This window comes from Ahaetulla prasina, chromosome 1 (genome assembly GCF_028640845.1).
Source record: "Ahaetulla prasina isolate Xishuangbanna chromosome 1, ASM2864084v1, whole genome shotgun sequence".
NCBI lineage: Eukaryota > Metazoa > Chordata > Lepidosauria > Squamata > Colubridae > Ahaetulla > Ahaetulla prasina.
The window spans coordinates 330,296,599-330,322,114 of record NC_080539.1 but is presented as its reverse complement, the minus strand read 5'-3'; the positions used below and the strand labels follow the sequence as shown (position 1 = coordinate 330,322,114).

The 25,516-nt window shown below is 39.4% G+C and overlaps 1 protein-coding gene across 2 annotated transcripts; it reads left to right on the top strand.

Moving 5' to 3' along the window:
- NRDE2 (NRDE-2, necessary for RNA interference, domain containing) lies at nt 1-25,516 on the top strand. Of its 2 annotated transcripts, none has more exons than XM_058162535.1 (14): nt 1-147; nt 2,983-3,082; nt 3,904-4,107; nt 6,613-6,759; nt 8,553-9,015; nt 11,126-11,531; nt 13,650-13,783; nt 17,200-17,323; nt 18,998-19,170; nt 19,597-19,983; nt 21,057-21,967; nt 22,355-22,493; nt 24,497-24,568; nt 24,797-25,516. In XM_058162535.1, the coding sequence occupies exons 1-14, from the start codon at nt 75-77 to the stop codon at nt 24,920-24,922; spliced, it is 3,459 nt and encodes a 1,152-aa protein (XP_058018518.1). In that variant the 5' UTR covers nt 1-74; the 3' UTR covers nt 24,923-25,516. The 2 variants fall into 2 exon arrangements, with proteins under 2 accessions (XP_058018518.1, XP_058018516.1); XM_058162533.1 differs by having other exon boundaries at nt 3,901-4,107.

Genomic DNA, 25,516 nt, shown 5'->3' with positions numbered 1-25,516 from the left:
GTCGCCTTCCTTGCCCTATTGCTGGAGGCGGCAGCGGAAGTCATCGTTCTGGAGGTTTTTCGTGGCCTGCCCTGATGGCTCTTTTTCCTGCTTTTGGCGATGCTGCTAATGCCGAGGGCGTACAACCAAGCGAAGGCTCGAACAGAGGTAATGACGTTGCTTTTATTTATGCGCCTCAGTAACAAGCGCACAAAGAAGCCCTTCTTCGTTGAAACCATGTTTTGGGTTTCCTTTCGGACGCTTGTTTCTACAGATGCCCTTTGCAGAGACGCAGCGTTCTCCAAAACCGAGGTCTTCCGAATGGATGGAAATACAACTCCCAGAATTCCTCCCCGCTGAGCCAGGCTACGGTACGCTGGCCGGGATTTCTGGGAGTTGTAGTCCCAGCGATTCTGGAGCCCTCAAATCTATTCCTGACAATGCTTAGTGTGTGCAAAAAAATCATTCATTGGCAGTACAGCACATTGACATATTGAAAGGCCTTGCTGCTGCATCAGCCCAAAGTTACAATTTATTTATTTATATTTATTTTATTTATTTATGGAGTATGTATCAGATAATGTGTATATATATATATGTATATGTATATGTATATGTATATGTATATGTATAAGCATGAATTGATACATAAAATGAATACAATTAAAGGGCATATTAAGACAGGGAAGGTAGACACGCTGGTGCTCTTACGCACAACCCATACTTAACTGGATCTGTTAACAAAGCTGACTGTAAACAGGCAGATACTCTTTCCCTGTTAAGGTGACAGGGCTAAACAGAAAACACACAATGGGCACTTTATATTCCACAGTCTTGTGATTAGTCTTATAAAAGGGTCACATGGTGAGAATTCTTGAAAAATCCAGATTCCCAATTTCCACAGACGAATAGAATAAGAATAAGAATAAAATATTGGCCAAGTGTGATTGGACACACAAGGAATTTGTTTGGTACGTAAGCTCTCAGTGTACATAAAAGATACCTTCATTAAGGTACAACACTTACAACATTTAATGATAGTCATAGGGTACAATTAAGCAATCAGGAAACAATATCAATATAAATCATAAGGATACAAGCAACAAAGTTACAGTCACATAGTCATAAGTGGAAGGAGATGGGGGATGGGAACGATGAGAAGATTAATAGTAGTACAGACTTAGTAAACAGTTTGACAGTGTTGAGAGAATTATTTGTTTAGCAGAGTGATGGCGTTCGGGAAGAAGTTGTGTCTAGTTGTTCTGGTGTGCAATGCTCTGTAGTGTTGTTTTGAGGGTAGGAGTTTTGGATCCAGAGAGGGCTTTTTGAGAAGTGGGGTGCACTGCTGCTTCCTTAAAGATTGCTGGCTGCATTTCCTCTCACAATGAGGCAATAACAGCTTACAGATTCAGGGAAACTATCTCCCCATCCCAGCTGCATGAAAGAGCCCGGGGAGGACAGGCTTCCAGTTCATAAGTCTTGGAGGACATCCTACACGTTCCCTTAAGAAATCCCTGGTAACCAAGCAGGAAGATATTGTAGTTCCAGCCAGGTCTCAGGTAATACAGGCCAAGCATATTGACAGTGAGAGTGCAAGGGATTTGCAGGTAGATGCGTGTCATAAGCAAGGAGCAGTACGGTGCAGAACAGCATCGCTTTTTCTCCACAGATTTTGGGCTTTTTACTGTATCTGAACTGCACAAACTCAGATGGTTGTAAGGGAGCAACAAAGGTGCTCTCTTTTGGCTGTCAGGATACAGTAGCCGCGCTAGCCTGATTCACGAATGGACATGAGTGGATATGATCTTATTGCAGGCTGAAAAACGTATTTAGCTTTGCTGCCTACCTTTGGTAAATTGTAGCCTCACTAAGCTATCAATCTGTGCTGAAACGAATTATCATTCTACAGAGAATTATTGAGTCTGTCATAACTGTCTGGCTTAGTTTTGCAACCCAACAAGACACAGACTTCAGAGTATAAGTAGAACTGCAGAAAAAACAATTGCTACCAACCTGCCTTCCATTGAAGACCTGTATACTACACGAGTCAAAAAGAGGGCGGTGAAAATATTTACAGACCCCTCACATCCTGGACATAAACTGTTCCAACTCCTACCCTCAAAACAACGCTACAGAGCACTGCACACCAGAACAACTAGATGTCAAGGTTCCAGAAAAACCTCTTCTGCAAAAAAAACCTCTGAAGCCATTGTCTTTCAAAGTTCTTTACTAGCATAAGGAAACTGGCACACGATGAGTGAAATTCCAAAACTGAAACTTCCAGATTCTTTTCCCAGTTATACAAACCCCAAGAGTCCCACCCCCCAACCCCTTTGCTGGTCACATGGTCCAACGTTCTTCCACTTTATTTGAAACCTCTTCTTGCCACTCCTTCTGCAGATGCGAACACTATCCGACCTTGACTGCTTGAAGAATGTTACCATACCCATCAACCCCCCCTTCTTCCCCTCAGGGGAGAAATGTGGCAGCGTCTGGAAACCTACGGCCTAGTATGGTTTCCAGGCCTGACACTAGACACAAGAACAGTTTCTTCCCGAATGCCATCACTCTGCTAAACAAATAATTCCCTCAACACTGTTAAACTGTTATTAAATCTGCACTACTATTAATGTTCTCATTGTTCCCATCACCCATCTCCTTCCACTTATGACTGTATGACTAACTTTGTTGCTGGTATCCTTACAATTTATATTAATATTGATTGTTTCCTGGTTGCTTATTTATACCCTATGACTATCATTGAGTGTACCTTAGAATTCTTGATGAATGTATCTCTTCTTTTATGTACACTGAGAGCGTATGCACCAAGACAAATTCCTTGTGTGTCCAATCTTACTTGGCCAATAAAAAAATCTATTCTATTCTATTCTATTTATGAGGCAAAGGAAAATAAAAAAGATTCATCCATAACTGTAAAAAACAAACAAACCAATGGCAGTTTTATTGCTGTATTAATAATCTGTCTTTCTTCTGAATCTTTAGATTTGAACTGGCTGACAAATCAAAGTTTCTGCAATGAAGAAGCACTGAGATTGCACCAAAATGTTTTAGAAAATACTCACTGTGCTCCTCCGCTCCAAAGGTAGTATAAGACCTTTAGCTATGTTGTTCATAATGTACTTTTAAAACTTTTAAAACAGAAAAGTACAGAAAAGTAAACAGAAAGGTAAAAGGCCGTTTTACCTTTCAGTTTGGTTTCTTATATATTAATAGCAGCATCTGCGGGGGAGGGGCGGGTTGCATATCCTGTGGGTTAGTCTGACAAAAGCAGGATTGTGACAGATGATGAAAGTGGCAGGAGCCTGAGGATGCCCATGCTTATAGAATTGCTACAGCATTCTGTATTTATGCACACTAAATCACAAAGACTATTATTTAAAATTCTCTCCTTCCTAAATAAGTAGATAAGTTCTAATTCTTTGGTGCAGATGGAACAGTATGATCATTTGTCATCGCTGCTCAGATTAATGGTTTTTTCACTCTTAAAATTAACTCTTGATTTCAGTTTTTTGATACAAAATCTTTGTATCTTTGTTCTAGACGTAAGACGTTTTAGAAGATTGGTAACCACCAATCTTGAGATAATTGGATTTCAGGTCTCTCAAACTAGAACATACCTATTTGTCAAAGACAGGCATATACATGATTTTATTGCTTTGTAAGAAAAATGTGACATGTAAACTAGCTGTGATCTTTATAATTGCAGCCTAAATTTTCATATTTAACTTGCTTTGTGTTTGGAAAAACAAAACTTTAAAATATGCTGTATAATCTGTGCCATCTTCTTTAGATTTCATCTTTCATTTAAAAATTCATTTTTTAGCATGCCTACTAGATCTTTCTATTTTCCAATAGGTATAGGAATATCATTGAAAATGTGATTTTTATCTGTTTTATAAGCAATACAGCCACCAGTTTTGAACTTCCTGGAGAAAATGAAGCCAACAAAAGTTTTCAAGAGTCACCTAAAAAAAGAAAGAAAAAGAAAAAGCAACGAGATCACAAGAAAAATAAAAAGAAAAGAAGAAAAGAATGGACCACTAGTGGGTCTGAAGTTGAGGATGGGAGAGATGATAGAAATAATGAAAAAGGAGGAACAGAATTGAAGTACGTAAGTACATTTCATTTCTGAACTTGCACTTCTCGTACATCCAATCATTTCTTCCTTTTTCTGAATAACATTAGTGACAAAGATAGTTCAGATTTGAGAATAATTCATGCACATTTTTCCTTTTTGAGTGGTGCAACTTATTTCCAAATAATGTACAGGATTGTGCTTCAAATCAATGAGAATTATCAACCAAGCATGCATTAAAAATTAGGATGTCTCCTATCCTTTCTTTTAGAGACAAAAAGACACAAGTAGACTGCAGTGTAATTTGTATGGTCATCTTATTAGAAGTGTCTCTCTGAGAAGAAAATAAATGGAAAAAAGCAGTGGTTTGTTGGATTGATGGGCAGGGAGATGAACAGGGATTGTAATGGAGTCGAAATAAAAGGCAGATTGTTTTGTTATTACACGTATACCAAGTCTTTCATCTGGGAATTCGAGGCGTTACACTTAGTGGTAATCTATTGCTTTTTGTCACTAAAATAACAGCTTTGTAAAGTAAAATAGGCTGAGAGAGAGTAACTGGCCTGAAGCCAGATAGTGACCTCAACAGTAAAGGTAGTCTCCCTAATCCATAATATTTTATGTGGAGATACAAGTCCTGTTGGAGTTTGGAATTACTAGAATGAGAAAGAAAGAATGCAGGTTTAAATACGGTCAGTACACTCTTTTCAATATTTGGAGATGCTAGCAATGTCTGTCCTCATCAAAACATGGAGGTTGGGGTTATTTTCCACCTTCTCTCTTATTGCCATTGTGATATGAATAACAAATAGACACAATACATTATTATAAACTGACTTGACTGTCAAGATCAAGCTGTAATGATAGCCATTTAAAATAAATTATGCTGTATTATTAATGTTTAGAATAACTGGCAGCCAGTCTCTGTACCACTGAAATCAATGAGTAATTGGCTGTAAATTTTTGAGAAGCTGTAATTTGACTAATGTTAGTTAATCATTCATTCAGGCTTTGGAATGAGGTACTATTATAATACTAAGTTATATTCTGTGAGTAATAATTTTGAGTTATTCACATTTTTGTGGTTATTCATATTGGGCAGAAATTCACCATTGTCACAAGCAATAGAATTAACTTAGAACGTGGCATTTATTGCCTTTAGAATCTGAATTCCAGGTTGAAATTTTAAGAAACTGTTGCTACCCAGAAATATATTGGTTTCTATCAGCGTGTCTTAAATTCCTTTGCAAACTGTTCAGATTAATATGAGCTGGAGCAGGGAAAGTTTCTGAACATATAGTTTTGGATTTCTTAATGTATTAATTTAGCACTCATTTTAGAATTTCAGTGATTTGGATGATTTAACCAGCCTTTCATTTCAAACCTTTTTTCTGTAAATGTACTCTTTGAATACTTTGAAATAGGTTTTGGCACAATACTGGGAATGATTTCAAAAGAAAACAAAAGTTAGCTTTCTATCAGTCATTTTATTTAGGTTAAATAGGTGTACATATCAAGGTAATATCTCATGTTAATATTTTTGTCTTTAAGCTTTCTGATCCTTTTGTAAAACTACATTGAATTGTTTCTTGTATTTCTTAGCTCTTGTTAATAACTAATTATTTATAAAATATCAGAAAAAAAGTGTTGTGGTACATATTGTTAGATGCTTCCCCCCCCCCAAAAAAAATATACTGATGGCTCTAGATAAACAACTCATAATGAAAGCACAGGTTGCCTTAAAATGCTAAGCCCCAATACTGTTTTAAATAACAGCGGGATGGTAATTATGTTTGCAACACCTCAATGCAAATACAGCTAATTCTGAAAGGGGAAATACAGAAGTAGGAAAGAAAATACTTTACATATGGAATGAGTTGGTTCAGGATCCTACCTCTTTTAACTTGCGGCATACTCCACTGAAACTGGTGTGGCTTTTTTCTGAGCAGATACCGATAAATCCTACTGATGACGTGAGGTGCAATATTTTCACTTCTTTCAGTAGTTCAGCTTTTCTTTCCCTTTTTCATCAGTTTTGAGGGATAAGAGGAACCCTAAATTTTAGTTGGTTTAAAATATGCTGCTTAAATTTTTGTTTAGTTTTTATTTGATTTGTACTAGAGGTAGTCCTTGACTTATGACCACAATTGAGCCCCAAATTTCTGTTGCTAGACTAGTCAGATGTTAAGTGAGTTTTGCCCCATTTTACAATCTTTCTTGCAATGGTTGTTAAGCGAATCACTGCAGTTGTTAAATTAGTAGCACAGTTATTAAGTGAATCTAGTTTCCCATTGACTTTTGTTTGTCAGAAGATGGCAAAATGTGATCACATGACCCTGGGACACTGCATTCATCATAAATACATGCCAGTTGCCACATGTATGAATTTTGATCATGTGACCATGGGGATGAAAACTGGTCATGCCACGTCTTTTAGTGCTGTTGTAATTTTGAACGGTCATTAAACGAATGGTTGTAAGTCAAAGACTACCTGTACTTATTTTCCCCTTCCCTCATTTTTAAATTTATTTTTGCAGCTTAGAAGAAAAAAACACAAATGTGCCCTATTCCTCTACTTGGCTTGATGACGTTCAGGGTTTGACAACAGAAGGATTCAGAACAGATAAGAAGCCAGACCCTGCAAATTGGCAATATAAGTCATTATATCGAGGCAACATTGCAAGGTAATCAAACTGGTAGCAGTGACAGTTTAGATAATATTATTGAGAGTAAAATATAACTTAAGAATACTAATAATCTCCGATTCAGGAAGAACTCGGGGCATCTCCTTTTATGCAATATGTAGAAGGCTGAGCAAAATTCTCTTCCTTTAGTCCTTCCTTCCCTTATTTTGGCTAGATGTGAGAACAAACAGCCCATGGGTCCTGCTCAGTTTTGTGAAACAAAGCAGCTCCATGATCTGGAAGTGAGAGGGGAAGTTAAGACTTGGGAGTTTGCTGTATAGTCACAATAGGTACTTGACTGTAATATCTTTAGGTGCGTTGTCCTGGTTGGTATTGATATTTAACTGACTGCAGAATTAAAAATCGAAGCTAAGCTGTTGAGCATGTGGATGTTTTTAACAGGATTGTCCTTTATAAAAAAAAAAAAGTACATCTTTTCTTTTAATAAGCAACTCGTCTTGCACATAAGCAAATCCCCTGAGAATCTTTCCAGATTTATAATAGTTCCTAAAAAATGTTTTGAAGCCTGTTGTCACAGGAAAAGACATTTGCTCTCTAGTGCCATAATTCCGCCCAGTGAGTTCGTTTACTAATCACCACCTGAGTCCTGTTTTAATTCTAATTTAATAAGTTCCGGCTCTGCAGAGCCAACAGTCGAATGGATTTGCACCTGACCATTCTAGCAACACAGTTGACTTGCCTCAGTCTCACATCGGAGGGAGTCCATTTTGCATCTGGAAATCCTCTGTTGTTGATTGTTCAGCAGCTTTTTGCAACTTTCTAGCCTGGCCTTGTCCTGTTTTCCCTCCCCCGCCTAATGCGCAGCAGAGTAGGATTCCTGCTTTTTAATAGTGGGAAGGTGAACAGTGGACAAGAAAATTGGCCTGAAAAATTTGGTCATCAGACTTACAGTTTCTGACCAGGCAGTCAACCTGACAGTGTGATGGACTGTGCATCTGTAGGAGCAGTGGGGAGAAAGTTTGGCAACACAGTTTTCCCAAAAAGAAGCCTGAATTAAGAGGCTGTGCAGTCCTGATCTGGAGGGAGTAAGAGGTTCAGAGTAGCCATCCCCTAGAATCTCTCAGATATATCCTCATCCTCCAGTAGATTAAAAGGTTTTCACTTTAGTTTGGCAAAATTCTGCCCATTAGATATAAGCAAATATAGGATTGAGCTCATTTAAATCTCGGTGTCTTGTCTTGCGCCTGACAAGACATTGTTCAGTTTATAGATATAATATCCATTTCTAACATTTTAAAAATAATTTTGGGGTTTGAAAATATGCTGCTATTCTGCACTACGTTAAAAACAGCCCGTATACTATATATTGCCTTGCTTCTTGTACTTTTGGTGCTTTCCATATATAATGAATTTATTTCTTTTTAAAAGATAAAAATAAGTGATATATCCTGCTTCTAAGTAGAAAAGGCAAGGCATAAATTGAAATAATTGATAAATTTGTTTTAATAAGGGACCCTAAATAATTGCAAAAATCAAGAGCTACCTACCAACAATTAACCCTCAGGTTTTGGTTTCGGAGGTGGCAGTCCTGCTGATGTTTGCCATTTGAGGAACGGTGCAGAATTTGTAGGAGTTGCTTTCCCACTTCATGGTTTGGTTATAGTGAATGTCTAATGTCTTACACGTCAGTAGTCTCTGGGGAAGGCTCAGAGAGTTTGTGGGGGGAAATATTTCAGAATAAAATCTTAAAAGTTACAGTGATTAGGGTCTGAGAAAGATTTTTCTCCCTCCACGGCCTTGGGAATAGTCAGTTTTAATTATTGCTTTTAAAGGTATAAGAGACGAAGCAACTTCTGCCTTGGCCTTCAACCTAAGGAACAACATATTATTTGGGAGAGCTCAGCAGCAGAAAAAACATCTTCCTATAAGCGACCGGAACGCTACTTCACAAAAGGTGGTCGGAAACTCCTGAACGAAGAAGGCATTCATGTCAGTGGTAAAAATCAGGATTCCTCATGTGGCTCAGCCTCCTGGATACCAATTTTGCAACTAGATCCATCAGAGGCTCCTTCTACAAGCTGGGTAAACCCTCTTGGGATTTATGATCCGCAGACCACGCTGTGGCTACAAGGAAAAGGGCCCTCTGCTGAACATGGCTTACCAAATAAGCAAGACCCTCAAGAGAACCCCCAGAATGTAGACTCCCCCCTAATGGCAAAGGTGGAAGAATATAACTGCAAAGTCAGAGAGAATCCCAGGGATGTCAAAGCATGGATGGATTTGGTTTCTTTTCAGGTAGGCATGTACGTATTAAGGTTTAAGGTTGTAATGTGAAGTTATGACCAAAGGCGATTATTTTAGAGGAACAGATTGGATTTTGGAATATTCTCTGCATACTTGAATTAAATGCCCCCTTCCCCCTAATTCTGCAGATTTCCACTCTATTTTTAGAAGACCAAGTCTCAGAAATTGACAGGTGCTTACTATGTTGTCAGTGCAAATTTTCTACCAATTCCTGCATTGCTTTGCCACTCTTATCTACTGTGAAAAGAGGAGGATACAAGTGGTCCCAAAGGTACTTTTTCAAGAAGCAACTGGACTGTCTTGTTTTCCTTTGAAGACGTTTTGTTTCTCATCCAAGAAGCTCCTTCCGTTCTGACTGGATGGTGGGGGATAGAAGGATTGGAAGTGGAGAATCCAGTCCATCCAGTCAGAGCTGAAGAAGCTTCTTGGATGAGAAGTGAAACGTCTTCAGAGAAAAAGTTCAGTTGCCTCTTGAAAAAGCATCTTTGGGACAACCGTGACCTGGATGACTGAGAATCTCCATAGCTACAAGTAGTCATCACTTACCAATCACTCCTTCAGTAACCATTCAAAGTTTGTGATGGTACTGAACTAGTGATATTCATTGTAATTTCATTTCAGTTTCATTCATCACTGCATCCCCGTAGTGACATGATTGTGATTTAGATACTTGCAACCAGCTTGCACTTATGAGAGTTGCAATGTCCCAAGACACTTGATTGCCATTTGTGATCTTTTCTGCCAGTTTTCCACAAACGAGTCAATGGAGAGGTGGCAGGGAAGGTTGCAAGTCATTCTGGTAAGACATCTTAGCTATTCTGCACTCACAGTTTCCATACTGTCCATCCTCAGCCTTCCTGCCCTCACATTACCACAGACCAGGCTATCTGTCCCCTGACTTTCCTGCACTCCCTCCTGCAATGGGCCCCTCCCACTCCCCTGCAACACCCCCTCTGCTCCTTACCTGAGACTCTACCGCTTCCTACTGAACAACCCACTTTGTCTTGGGGTTATGACAGCAGCTGGGGTTGCCAGAATTGTTGCCAAGTGATATGATTACATGGCGTGTTTTAAGAACCGCATCGCTTAGAGACGGTAATCCCACGCCCAATTGTCATTGTAACCCCAAGGACTCCCTGCACGAAGAAACTTTAATGTAAAATCAATAAGTTTCCGATAAATTTCTTTAAAAGTCAAATGGCCACTTGGAATGTAACTAAGAGAACCAGATTGAATTGGCTTGCACAGATTGGAAGGAGGGGATTAAGCAGGCCTGTGCATGTGCCTTGGCTGTTGATTTCACTTCCTCCAGTACCCAGTTCAAAATTAGCAGTTGGATTGGCTGATGTTTTTTTCCAAAGGACATTCAATTCCATTTCAATTTTACTTAAAATGTCTTGTATATATATATTTAATATAATATAACAACAGAGTTGGAAGGACCCTTGGAGGCCTTCTAGTCCAACCCTCTGCCCAGGCAGGAAACCCTGCACCATCTCAGTCAGATGGTTATCCAACATTTTCTTAAAAATTTCCAGTGTTGGAGCATTCACAACTTCTGCAGACAAGTCGTTCTACTTATTAATTGTTCTAACTGTCAGGAAATTTCTCCTTAGTTCTAAGTTGCTTCTTTCCTTGATCAGTTTCCACCCATTGCTTCTTGTTCTACCCTCAGGGCTTTGGAGAACAGCCCGACTCCCTCTTCTTTGTGGCAACCCCTGAGATATTGGAACACTGCTATCATGTCTCCCCTAGTCCTTCTTTTTATTAAACTAGACATACCCAGTTCCTGCAACCGTTCTTCATATGTTTTAGCCTCCAGTCCCCTAATCACCTTTGTTGCTCTTCTCTGCACTCTTTCTAGAGTCTCAGCATCTTTTTTACATCACGACGACCAAAACTGAATGCAGTATTCCAAGTGTGGCCTTACCAAGGCATTATAAAGTGGCACTAACACTTCACGTGATCTTGATTCTATCCCTCTGTTTATGCAGCCCAGAACTGTGTTGGCTTTTTTAGCAGCTGCTGCACACTGCTGGCTCATATCTGTTCCTTTTATTTATTTTATTTATTTATCATATTTGTTCCTTTTATTTTTAAGGATGAGCTCATGAGACATCCTAGCTGTTATGCTATCAGTGATGGAGAACGGGAAATGAGAAAGAAATCATCCAAGCTAATACTAGAGAAGAAGCTGGCTATTTTGGAAAGAGCAATAGAAAACAACCCAAATGAAGTGGACCTGAAATTAGCACGGCTAAAACTTTGCATAGAGTTCTGGGAGCCATCTGCTGTGGTGAAGGAATGGCAAAAGTTGATTTTCTTGCACCCAAACAACCCAGCCCTGTGGCAGAAATATCTCTTATTCTGCCAAAGTCAGTTCAGCACCTTTACTGTCTCTAAAACACATGGCTGTTATGGAAAATGCCTGAGCACGTTATCAGCTGTGAATGATGGCAGTATGGTGTCCCATCCTGCACTGCCAGACACAGAGGAAGCCATGCTAGGTAAGAGGGCATCTGAGCTTCTTTGGCTTTTTAAAAGACCAAACCCCTCTCCTGTCATGACACATTTGGGTCTTTGGGTACTTGTATTTACTTATGAGGCATGATGATGATGATGATGATGAAGAAGAAGAAAAAGAACAGACCTTATCTCAGTTTTTTGTTTGCATAGATCATGGTTGATTCTCATTGGCTGTTTTGGGGGTCCAATTTTCTTTTTCCTCCCCTTGATTTATGATCCTTTTATAAATCAAGGTCTCTTTGTAGACAGTGCTAGACAGAAACTTTACTGATGAAACTCATGACTCAAAATCAAAAACATATTTTCCGATATGAGGGGTGGTGGGAGAAAATGTGAAAAAGCATAGATAAAAAAACATGTTTTGAATCGTAGCCAAATGGTCCTTTTGATCTAAAAGTCCCCCGCAGTTGCTTTTTCCACACAGATTTCAAGTAATTTCTTTAGAGAGACTTTAATACATGACGGTTCTCTGCTATATTATGGGATCACTAATAATGATCTTGCTCTTGGCGGAAATCCTTAAATACGCCTGCCTGCTCAGCTGAAAGAGTTGTTCCCCTGAATCCTGCAGACTCTTCCTTTGTTCTAGCCTTCCAGTTTGGCAGTTGGGCTGTAAGACTCCGAAACTCTTCACAGCATCGGTATTTGCCAAGCTGGTTAGTAGTTGTGGGAATTCATTCTTCGTATATGGAAGATGCTATGTTGGGGAAGGTTGGGTTTATATATTTAAAACATAAACCCACTAGAAGCCGGGGGGGGGGGGGGCTCTGTTGGAGTTTGTTGACCTTGGACTAGAGCGTTGGACTACAGTTCCAATCACCCTCAGTATTCCCGGTGCTGTACTAGCTGGAGTTGACAAGAGTTATGGTGTAATAGTTCCTGGAGGCCTCAGATCAGGGAAGCTGGGCTGGCTATTTTTGATACCAGTGAACATAGTTGAAAGATGAGCTTGTTGTTAGGTTAGCAGCAGTATTTAAAAATACTTTCAGGTACCCAACTGAATCCTTTCATCTGTGAATTTTATTTCTTTTTGAGAACTACATTGGGCTCAATCTCAGCAGTATTTGCCAGGACTGGAGTAAATTAATTTTGACAGAGTATTAAAGTTGGTAGACATTCCCAGATGGGAAAGTGTTAGAAAAAATGCTACTGGGTGCCAGAATTAATGAGGGCCCCTTTTTAAATTGTGCCTCTAATGAGGAGTAGATCTTGCCTGACAGTCTCATTTATTGATTAAGAATATTGAGCAGTTGTCAGTCATTTATAACCATATAGGTTTTTTAAAATCTTGTTAAGAAGATACATCAGACTTTAAATGAGAGTCTTTGAGCAGGGGATGATGAAGGAAGTTACACTGAAGGCTTCTGCCACTTAGTGGTTATTTATTTTATTGCCTGTCATAGTGACAACCTGTCAGAAAGGAACACAGTGAAAGTTGGCTGCTTCAGGAAGTGGTTTAGATGGGGTCACTCTGAGTTGATCCAAATGCGCCTACTGGCTTTATAGTCAGAAGACAAGACTCACTGTCTCAATGACTCCATGACTCCATGACTTGACAGTTGCGTTGTATGCACATGACCACGAGTGCAGTCCCACTCATTGTGTCATCTGACTGAAACAACTTTTAAGTTCCTAAGTTTAATTCAGCCATTTTCCCCTCCATTTTCTAACATATCAGATAAAAGTTTTTTATGTTTTCAGGTGGCAAGATTTAAAAAAAAAAAAACAAAATAGAAAATATGCATAATATACAATTGGCTATACACCTACTGTATTCCTAAATATTCCTGGTTGCATTCATGAATTTGACTACTGTTCTCAAAAATGTTACTTCTATTTGCAGTTTTGTAAAATCTTGGAACGTTTAAATTTGACGGAACTGAAAGAAAATAATGATTAGTCTTGATGGGCGATCTTGATTTCTTTTTTTAAAAAAAACATTACTTAAGTGATTATATGTTTTCATTTTTTTAATGTGGTTGCTGTAATTCAAGCTCTGGGACTTGCTAATAGAGATGCGGTCATAAACAACAAAAAAGGAAATTGTCATCTGTATTTGAACAGCTGTTACATGAAATGTTTTTTTTTTTTCTCCCAAGCCATTTTTCTTCAGCAGTGCCATTTCCTTAGACAGGCTGGCCATTCGGAAAAAGCTGTGTCCCTGTTCCAAGCCATGCTTGACTTTACCTTTTTTAAACCAGATAATGTCAAAGATCTGCCAACAAGAGGACAGGTAAAAAGAACTAGCCTCTCCAATTCCAATTTCTCCTTCCCCAACTAACATATTTAAAACAAGCTAATAACCTGACAAATCTATGAACCCAGCTGATGATTTCTAATACCCAGAGGTCATACTATTGCTTTATTGAATGTTTTTTTTTCTTATTCCACAAACATATATATATAGGAATTGCATATTTTGTGTAGTAAACTATTGATCTTGCTGGATGGCCTTAAGGGAGATATTAACCCTGATTTGCTCCTTAAACAAGAAAACATGTTAATGTTGAAAATATAGTACTTTAGGTCGTGCCGTGGACTGTACGATCATGCATTGCTCAGTGAGTGTTTCTGCAATCTGATAAGCCTAGATCAAATTGACTTGCACCTTGCAAATAGGTCGTGCCCTATAGCAGGGGTCTCCAACCTTGGCAACTTTAAGACTTGTGGACTTCAGCTCCCAGAATTCCTCAGCCAGAAAAGCTTCCAGTTTGGCAGCAAAGCTAGCTGAGGAACTCTGGGAATTGAAGTCTACAAGTTTTAAAGTTGCCAAGGTTGGAGACTTCTGCCCTATAGCTCATGGATGTGGGAAGGAATGAGAATCTGCGCATCACCAGCTTGGAGGATGGAGGCTTTGCTTAGCAATAAATAACATAGTAACATGAATGCAGTTTTGCAATTAACTTTTTAGGGTTGCTTTATACGTGTTTATAGTTTAAATGCCACAAGGCTAAGTTTCAAATATATTAGTGGTTGTCAGGTTGTCATCGCCAACTTAGAACAATGGAATAAAGACCAAATAAGAAATGTCACAAGGATGTATGACTTTAACTGTATTAATCCTTTGGTTTCTTTATTGGTTTGTATTGCTTGAGGTAAGGGGTGATTACAGCGCTTTATTGTCATGGTAACTCCGAAAACGGAAAGATTGAAGATTATATAAGCTCAACAATTCTAAAATCATTTTTCAGTCAGGAATTGATTCAAACCTTAAAGTGGCTTCTAACCAGAATGCCAATGTACATAACACAGTTAATACAAATTTCTATTTATGTCTGGAACAGAATGTTTCTTTTATGGGAAGAGTATAAGTAATGATGATGAGCTGAGATGTCCCAAGTCTATATCTTGTCTTAGCCATAAACTCATTAGCTTGGTTTGTTGAACAACTAAGCAGTTGTTTACGGTTATATGACAAGGCTTGGGCTTGCCATCCACAGAGGATGGGGGTCGGAAGCATCTGGTTCTTGTTTTATCCAGAAATGGCAAGCTATTCTTTTATTTAAAACATTCCAGGATTAGTGGTTGGTTTAATCCTATAAATCTGTAGGATAAATATATCAGGAATCCTAGGACAGACAAAGTCACATTTGATTGCTTTAATTCAGAATATGAGTGCTTCCAAATTCTGGTTCCAGGACTGCACTGTGGATGGAAAAAGCAGGAGTAATTTTGGAATACATGGCCCATTGCACTAGTTATGTATCACTTCTTACGGTTTAACTGGGTGTACCGGATGACTTTAAGCAGCCTCACAACTAGAATTTTCATTTGCACTTTAAAATTGATATTTGAATCTTCTTAAAAACCTACTTTTTCTTGTTAAAATTTTAGCATTGTCCTTTACTACCATAATCCCCTTCCTTTTTGATTTACTCAGTTCTGGTTAAAAATTGCTTTGTGTCAAAAAACAAATTGGCCAGTATTACACTTCCTTCAAAATAAAGAGCCTTCATCGTTTTTATTTCTGTGAACAACTGAGATGAAATGCATGCTGGGGAATCCTATATGTTCAAGTCCCAAATCCCGAGGGCACCTAAATTGTAAAAGACTGATAGAGAAGCCATCAGTCTTTCAAATATCCTGGTCTTAGACCATCGAATTCTTGAAAGAATGATGCTATACTGTCATTCTCCCTTTCCATTACTCCAGCCTTGGCCAAATTGACTAATACTAGTACGGCTGTCTTTAGAAGAACATTTGACAGCCGTCGCCAGGGGAGCTTTTTATCAGGTACACCTGATTCGCCAGTTGTGTCCCTTCCTGGACCGGGATTCTTTATGCACGGTCACTCATGCCCTCGTTACCTCCCGCCTGGATTACTGCAATGCTCTCTACATGGGGCTCCCCTTGAAGAACACCCGGAGGCTCCAAGTGGTACAGAATACGGCTGCGCGGGAGATAAGAGGGAGCATCTCGTAGCTCCCATATAACGCCTCTCCTGCGCAGGCTGCACCGGCTGCCGGTGGTTTTCCGGGTACAGTTCAAGGTGTTGGTCATCACCTTTAAAGCGCTCCATGGCTTGGGACCGGGATATTTACGGGACCACCTACTGCGACCAATAGCCTCCCATCGACCTGTGCGCTCTCACAGGGAGGGCCTCCTTAGGGTGCCATCAGCCAAACAATGCCGGCTGGCGGCTCCCTGGGGAAGAGCATTCTCGGTGGGGGCACCTGCCCTGTGGAATGAACTACCTGTGGGGCTACGCATACTCCCTGACCTCCGGACCTTTAAGCGTGAGCTCAAGACTTTCTTATGTCATCGAGCAGGGCTGGCCTAATGGGAATTTTAATGGGGTTTTATAGGGTTTTTATATTTTATTTTATTATTTTTTTAACTTTTAGCCAAATTGAATTAGATTTTTAGTGATATATTGTTTTAATTGTTGTGTTACTGTTTTATTCTGGCTGTACACCGCCCTGAGTCTTCGGAGAAGGGCGGTATAAAAATATAAATAATAAATAAAATAAAATAATAAATAATTCTGACTCCAGGATAAGTAGTGATCCTAAACTTAGAGAAGGTATTTATTTATTTAGATTTATTTAGATTTATTTAGATTTTTATATTTATTTATTTATTTACTTTATTATTCTATTGTTTGTGTGACCTGTCCTTTTATTTATAGTTAGATTATTATAAATAGCTGAGATCCAATTTGGTTTAGTGGTTAAGGCACCGGACTAGAAAGCAGGCATGAGAGCGAGTTGAATGACTTTGGACAAGTTAGGCTTGGGTAACAACAACAAAAGCAGGCTGCATTTATGGGGAAAGAAAAAAATAATATGTGTAGATATTAATCAAAGAAATATTACTTTAGCACTCATCCAGTTTTTATGCAATTAGTCAATTGTTTAAGTTCATATAGTGTGTATATATGGCTCAGGCAATTTTGAAGAAGAAAAGTTTTTTTAAAAAAAATGAATAGGAACACGTTTGGCAGCATCAGTCATCTTTGGAAGACATTTTTCCTAACTTTTTAAATAACTTGTTCTAAAAATTTATATTAAAAATCCCAGCCATTCAATGGAATATTTAATGAGAGATATTATAAGGACGTTTTAAAGCGATTAATGACTTTTAGAATCTACTTTAAAGGATTGCGATTGTAATTTCATGTATTTATTCGTTTTCCATCCCCAATTCCAGAGGGAATTCTTTGAACCCTTTTGGGATAGTGGAGAGCCTCGAGTTGGAGAAAAAGGAGCTAAAGGTTGGAAGGCCTGGATGCACCAACAAGAGAAGGGAGGCTGGGTGCTCATCAACCCACCTGGTAAATACCTTGCATTTCAGATCTGAGAGGAGCCGGGGCACGTGATAAAGTCACACTCTTCTGTTGGTTCTGGTTTCCCCAAAAGAAATAGATAATTTATGAAATGTCTGCACTGCTTCAGTCACACTGTTATAATTCATTATGTCCGCAAGTTAGAACAGTGTTCTCCAGTTCTTTGCTTTCTAGATTTATGGAATTATAAATCCCATTTTACATCAGCCAGTATAGACAGTGTCTAGCTTACTGCAGAAGAATGGGAGCTGTACGTCAATATTTCTGAAGGCACTAGTTAAGTTAGGCTAAGCTGGAAAATAGCCATCTGCAATCATCTTGTTGAACCTAAGGGGGAAAAAAATTAGTCCCAAAGGATGATTTGAAAAGCAGAAGGGTTGCCCACATTTCTTTGTTTTTCAATGTCCTTCTGATTTTGGTGAGGATTGAGTTATGTAAATTGCTTTGGATAGGCAGAAGCCCTTAGGTTATAAGAGTGAACACAAAGGTTCTGGCACAATTAAACACTTTTAGCAGTAACATTTATTCAGCGTGTGAATGACAGGTACTGTATTTTTTGGACTATAAGATGCATTCCCCCCCCCCAAAGTGGGTGGAAATGTCAGTGTGTCTTATAGACCGAATACAGCCCTGGTTTTGGCCTCCTGAAACCCCCCCTCACGTGTCCCGTTTTTTGCAAAAATGGGACACGCAGGGAGTTTGGGAGGCCTGCAGAGTACTCTTGGGGACCAGGGAAGGCAAAAACAGGATGCAGGGGTATGTTCAGGAGGTCAAAAACAGGATGCACAGAGGGTTTGGAAGGCCTGCGGAGTGGTCCTGGGGGCCAGGGAGGGCAAAAACTGGACGCATGGAGGCCCAAAACTATTTTTTTTCCTTGTTTTCCTCTTCGAAATCTAAGTGCATCTTATGCTCTGGTGCATCTTATAGCCCGAAAAATACGGTATATGAACATGTAGTGAGTTGGAGGACTAAGTTTCTTTGTTTTTTGTCATTTATTTGGTGAAGGACAAGGTACTCACTGATTATGAACAGTGAGCATTTGTTTTACTGTGATCTTGATTTTTAAATTTTTTTGTTCCTGGCTGACTCCTGGCAGCTGCCTGGATAAATTACTGCAATTTTCTTGGCAAGTTTTCAGAAGAGGTTTGCTATGGCCTCCTTCCTCGGGCCGAGTGAGAGGACTGGTTTTGTGCCTCAGTCGAGACTGGAACTCAGAGTCTCCTGGTTTCTAGCCTGGGGCCTTAACCAAAGTGGATTTTTTAAAAAATCCTGAATTACTTCCCTTTGTTTAAAAATTACTGTAGAAATATTTTTGCTTTTTTTTTTTTGCCTTTCTTTTTTTAAGGGTGAAGTAATTCAAAACATACTATTTTTCTCTAAGAATACTCTTCTTATTTAGGCAAACTTGTTTGCCCTGGCCTGATCCTATCATTCTCATTGTCTGTTTGGTATCCTGTCTTTAAAAGATGATCATTCTATGGGAAATTCAAGGACAGGGATATTGAAGATTGAACTTGCATGCACCCTCATCCTTCTCAGTCTTAGTTATTATGAGCAGGTGTGGCCATTTTACAACAGGTTTTTTTAAATTTGAAATAAACTTTTTAGAACTTAATATCCAGCTGCAATTTTGAAAAATTCACAAATGCGATTTTTAAATAGATGAAGATGAGGAAGATGTAGACGATGAAGAAGAAATAAAAGATAGATCTCTACCAAAATGGCAAAACTGGCTTCATATTGAACGTTCCCGGGAAGCAAAACACTGGTTGCCCTGGCGTCCAGAAAAAAACAAGAAACCGTCATTAGAAGATTGTGAAGATCCAGAGAGGCAGGTTGGTATGATGCAATATGACCCACATTTATTGTAAGATAAGCTTTTTTTTTATGGTGCTGGTGGAGACACCTGAGTCAAAGATGGAAGCTGACACTGAATGACTACTTACATCTGCTTCTAGGAAGATGTGGGCTGGGCAAATCTTCAAAAACACAGACCTTTCATGGAAAATGTGGCAGTATCAGCTCCCATATTTCAAAGAAAATACAGTATATCTGCTCCATTCTTTCTATAGTGCCTCGCTTATGTGTTTTTGGCTGATTAAAATACATCCAGATTTTGGAAAGATTGCATATCTAGTGCTGATTTTGTTATTGTGGGTGAACTTGTTTTCTAATTTCCTCTGATAAATGTTAGGTTCAGGCCTGGTTTTGTTTCAGATTCATTCCTTACAATAACATATATTCTTTTATATATTCCGTAGGTCTTATTTGATGACCTTGGACCATCATTGATAAGACTTTCCAGCCCTGAACTTCAGTTTCAACTATTCTCCTCATTTTTGCAATTCTTAGGAGTTCCATGCAGCTGTAGACTTTTGCCTTCTTCCTTCTATATAGCGATGGATGAAAATAACTCATTTGACAATGGGTATGACGACCAAGGAATTCTGACTTCTTTGCATATGCCTCTTTTTGGAGTCAGTAATATTGGTCATATGGATTCAGTGGTCCAAGGAGAGAAGCATGTGACTCACTCTAAGGAAGGAGAGCAATTTATTCAGAATCTTTTTCATATGATGCTGCCCTTATTTTCAGGCAAAGACAGATCTAACCTATGCATTTTTTGGCTTCAGTATGAAATCACTAAGGTAATGCTCTTTCTCTTCTCTTGTACAGATAGTAGATCAAATGTATACATGATATCTACAAATCGGTTTCTAAAGTTGATAGTTTTGGATAGAAAAGGATATCCAATATAACTTGATATTCAACATCTCAGCCTGTGGCATAGCATGTGCTATGGTGGGTTGTGAATAGGATGTTCTGGATGTGGGTTTAGAGTAGTGATGAATGCAGAGGTTATGTAGAACAATGGTTCCCCAACCTTTTGTGGATTGACGGCCTGGCTGGGGTGGGGGGAGAAGGGGAACTGGACCGTATAAGCAGCTGGTGTGCACACGAGCTCACTCACACAGCTCCACTCGCACAAGAGAGAAGAGAAGTCTTGGAGCCCAGTCATTCAGGCTTATCTGTGCAAAAACATTTTGCAAAGGCAGGGAAGGCCTGAAGCAGTGCAGAATTGCTCCCCTGAAGCCTTTGGTCTTTTTGCTAAAGCTTTTGGTGTGGTGAAGAGAAGCCTTTAGGGGGCACAGTCTCATGCTCCTTCAAACTCACCGAGGCTGCCCAACGCGCCAAAAGCAGATGGGGTATCCTGCACAGGCAGCCTCAGTGAGTCAGGGAAGTTGAGCAGGGTGCGCTCGTCCCATTCAGCCTCTGCTCTCATTGCTCCAGGTTTAGAGCATTGGGAGCAGGAGGCTTGGCGGCCCAGCTGAGCGGGGAGGGGAACTGGGCCAGGCGAGCGGTGGGCTGGCGTGCATGCGCAGCTCCTCTCATGCAAGAGAGAAGCCTTTGGGGCGCTGCTCGTGTGAGCGGGGCTGTGAGCACTGGTGCTCATGTGAGTGGGGCTATGCTCATGCGTGCCAGCCCCACAATTCACATGGCCCGGTTGCAAATAGGACACGACCCGGGAGTGGGCCATGGCCCACAGGTTGGGGACCCCTGGTGTAAAAATACAAAAAATATAGATAGAAGGCAAAGATATGTGGCTGTTGATTGGTGGACCTAGCTAGAATGCATAGAAACAAATAAAATCCTTGTATTTGTATACAAAGTACATTACATTTTTAAGCTGTTTCTTCATTTGATTGTGTTGATTTTACAGGTCACTCAGTATTTGAAAATGGGAAAGAAAAAGAAACTAAAATTGCAAGGCAAGAAAAGCAAAAAATTAGCTAAAAATCTTCTTAAGGCACCTGACAACAGAAATAATGTTTCACTTTGGCAACTATACGCTTACCTGGAGTGGCTACTTGGCAATATAGAAGATGCTAGAAAAGTTTTTGATACATCTTTGGGGATGGCTGGAATCAGTGGAATCCAAAACCCCCAATTCTGTCATCTTAGCCTTCTTTATGCTAAACTGGAAGCAGAATTACTAATAAATCTAGAAGGAGCTGTAGAATCACGTGCAACATACATATTGATCAAACTGGCTGAAAGGGGACAGTATGTTCCTTATCAGGGACATGTATCAGCAGTGAATGTTCTGAAAGCTCGGAAAATGTATGAACGCCTAGTTCAAGATTGTTTAACTGAAAACCTCACTTCTGATCAAGAACATGCTAGTGGTTCCAGCCATCTGATTGGCTTGGTTGGTTGTTACACTCTTTTCCAATATTTAACTCTTGGGATTGACTCTGCAATGTCAGTATATCGTCAAGTTTCTCAAAAGCTAAAAGACAAGGATCCTGGAGAAAGGCTTACCGGTCAACATTTCACTATGCCTCTTGAAGCCATCTCCCTCATGCATGTAAGCTTGCTCAGGTTCCACATGAAAATCAGCGTGTATCCTTTGAGTCCTCTTCGTGAAGTACTCTTGGAGGTTTTGAAGAGATATCCCAGCAACCAGTCTTTTTGGAGCTCATACATCCAGATCCAAAGCAAGTCTCACAATGCTAGCAAAGCCCGACGGTTTTTTGATGCTGTTACAAGAACTACACAATCGCTGGAGCCTTGGCTGTTTGCAATCCAAGTGGAGCAAATGAGGAAAAAACTAATTGAAAGGGTCCAGAGGTAAGGGAGATGAGCAATGTAGGGGCAAGCACAGGAGAGGATGGCATTATGTTGGCTGTAGCATATCCGATTGGCACGGTTTATCTAACTGGTCCAGCCAGCAGCTCTGTTCTTACCTTTGTTGTTTAGTTGTCTTTCTTCCTCTTATGAGCTAATGACTAGCTTTTTCTCCACTGCAGTCATTGCCAAGAAAAGTTATTATACATACAAAATGAAAGTATGAACGTGAAAAATAAATGTTAAATATAAAGCGAGATATCCTATGCAGTTTATCTTGGCGCCCTCAGGAGAACCTTAGTCACATAGAATCATGCTGCCCAATTTTTCCTGGGTGCTGATGAAGACTCTTGATCCTCTTGTGACCATTCTGTTTTTGCTTTTCTTTAGGGAGCCGACTGGAGATGTGTATGCAACCATTCCTGAAATTGGGTTAACAAATCGAATCAAAGCTTTATTTGAACATGCAATGCAGACTGAAAACGGTGCTCATTGTCCATTGCTCTGGAGGTTGTATATATGCTTCATGGTGAGTGTGTCAACATTTGCCTTACATTGTCTAATCGTGTAGGTAACCTCTGAATATGTTACTAATTAAAAGCTTTTAGAATGGTACATTTTACAGTTCGTTTTATGCCTATGAGTGCTGTGAAAGTATATGGATTGCAAAATCACTGTAGAAAGTTGTTTATGTATTAAATATATTTGCTTTGATATTTATCTCGTCTTTGTTAAAGTAAGGTAAGGAACACTAAACTTATCAGCTAGAAAGCTGATGGCCCAGGTTTAAGACCCAAGCGCCAAGGATGGAGTGAGCTCCTTTCCTCACCCCAGCTTCTGCCAACCCAGGAGTTTGAAAGCATGCAAATGTGAGCAGATAAATAGGTACCACTTGGTGGGAAGGTAACAGCATTCTGTGCGCCTTGGCCTATAGTCATGCTGACTACATGATCATGGAAAATGTCTTTGGACAATGCTGGCTCCTTCAGCTAAGAAACAGAGATGAGCACCACCTCCTTAGAGTCAGAAATGACTGGACAGTGGAAACCTTTTCCTTTAAGTGAACCTGTAATTTTCCATTAATTTCCCATATTATTCCTAGACCTAGGAGCAGATTGTCAGGAGGAAGCAGTTAATTGTAAAAGAAAAACAAAAAGAAAATTTGCTTCCTCATCTGTGAAAGCAAATATTAGACTGTCATTTTATTTATGTACTTATACAGTAGTGAGATTTATACATTCTTCCTTTACCAATTACAATTCCAGTAATTGACAGGGCAGGGATGGGTAGCCTGTGGGCCATGTGCAGCCTTTCTCAGTAGCCCAAAATTGTGCTGCCCAAATCACAATTCCAGCTGTGCAGTATTTGGCTCAAATTTAAGTGTAGAAATGAGGATCTGGCCTTTAATGCTCATTTTTTTTCTTTACATCCCCAAATGTATGTATTTTTGGCCCAATTTCAGCCTTACATTGTTTTAAGTTAGGGTAGGACAAACCATCCCATCCTCTTAGAACCTTCAGAGATTCTCAAAATGACAATTTAAAACTGTCTTTTGAGGAGTGGGATTAGGGCAATTTTAAAGGTGGTTACATGAGTATTTTACTTTCTACCAGAGGTTTCCTAATCCACACTTAAAATCCTGGGTGCAGGGACACCATAAAAGTTCACTCTGGTTCCTGATATTATGGGATTATTGCCTGCTGCACCCATTTGGAAGATGAGGAAGTTAAATTGCATCCCTTACCACAACCGCTATCAAGCCAGAGAAGGCTGTTAAGGGCAACTCATAACGATATGAATGAGCCTTAGCAAACAGATTGGTTCTTTGCCCTTTTTCTGAACCAGCTGCATGCAGCATTTTGAAAAGTTTAGCTTCCCTTTTGTTGATCACAACTTGTTATGTTCATTCATTTCTTTTTTTTTATCTCTAAACTGAAAAAATATATAGTGTAACTCATATATTGTTTCTAAACCAGTGGTTCTCAACCTTTATAGTGCTGCGACTCCTTTAATACAATTCCCCACGATGTGGTGACCCCTCTAATACAATTCCCCACGATGTGGCGGCCCCAACCGTAAAATTATTTTCATTTTGAATTTATCGTGCCTGAAGCCGTCCGTATTGGCTAGCGATCTGAACTGCTTGCGATTGCCTTGAGGACGGAGGCATTAAAGCGGAGACTCCTCCCCTATTAAGTTTATCGCGCCTGAAGCCAGATTAGGCTAGCGATTGGGAGTGATTGCAGCTGGCTTGAGAGGGAGACATCAGAGCAAAGATTTCTCTCTTTTTTAATTCATTGCGCCTGAAGCCGAATTCGGCTAGTGATTTGAAGAGCCTGAAGCTGGCTTGTGGAGTCAACCATTGGAGCGCGATTCTTCAACTCGCAAGTATACTTCCCATATTTCCGATGGTTTTAGGCGACCCCTGGCAAATCGTCATTCGACCCCCAATGGGGTCCCGACCCACAGGTTGAGAACCGCTGTTCTAAACAATTGCCCTTTTAAAATGCAGCTTTTCTCTTCCCTTTGCAGGTTTCTTTGGGAGATCGGGCAAAAAGTAAAGGCATATTTTACAGAGCACTTCAAAACTGTCCCTGGGCAAAAGTAGGTTTCATTACTTTGTTGTAATGATTTTTTTTTTCAAAACTACCATTTTTATGTTTGATTTTAAATTCTTTGTTGTGGCCACCCAGAATTGTTGAGTCAGAGAGCATACAAGTTTGATAAATTATTGTTGTTCTATACTTGTTCTTTTATTAAGTGAAAACTAGGTCTGATTTATCGTAGCACTGAGGTGAATTGATAATTCTTTATTGACCTCCGTATTTATAGGTGTTATATATGGATGCTATGGAATACTTTCCAGATGAGCTGCAAGAGAACCTCGATCTTATGGCTGAGAAAGAACTGCGAGTACGGGTCCCAATAGAAGAATTGGAGCTGCTGCTTGAAGACTGAAGAAAGATATGATGACAAATGAGCAGTGTGTTGGTTTAATGAGCCTTCAATATAGCTAGGGAGAAAATGTTTGTGACTAATTTAACATCTGTAAAAATGTACAGAATAAGAGTTTATTTTTTTATCCAAGCATGTATTCCATTAAGTGCAGGTATGGATAAGGTTCTTAAGTAATACTCGTAACTGCCTCATTGCTAAAAATACTAGTCCAGCTATATAAACCAAAAACATCTAGGATAAAGTACAGTTGAATGGGAAGTTGTTTGCTTCCAGTTGGTTCCGATTTTATGGATGGCTGTTTATTCAAGAATAGAAACACCTTGGAATTGTACAGGTTGAATTTAAACTTGTGGAAATATGCAGCGATTTGAAGTTTAGAAGAATTTTTAAATTAATGAAGGCACCTCTAACTGAATTTTTATCAGTTTATTGCAACAAAGGACAGGTGAAATGTAAATACCTTTGTAAACAATTATATATAAAAGTTGTATTGGAATGTGGAATCCTTTAAAAATGTTTTGTATTTTGATTTGTCCTTTGTTACAGTATTGAAATTTTTTGTTCATTAATTTACAAGAAAAAAAAAAGGATTTT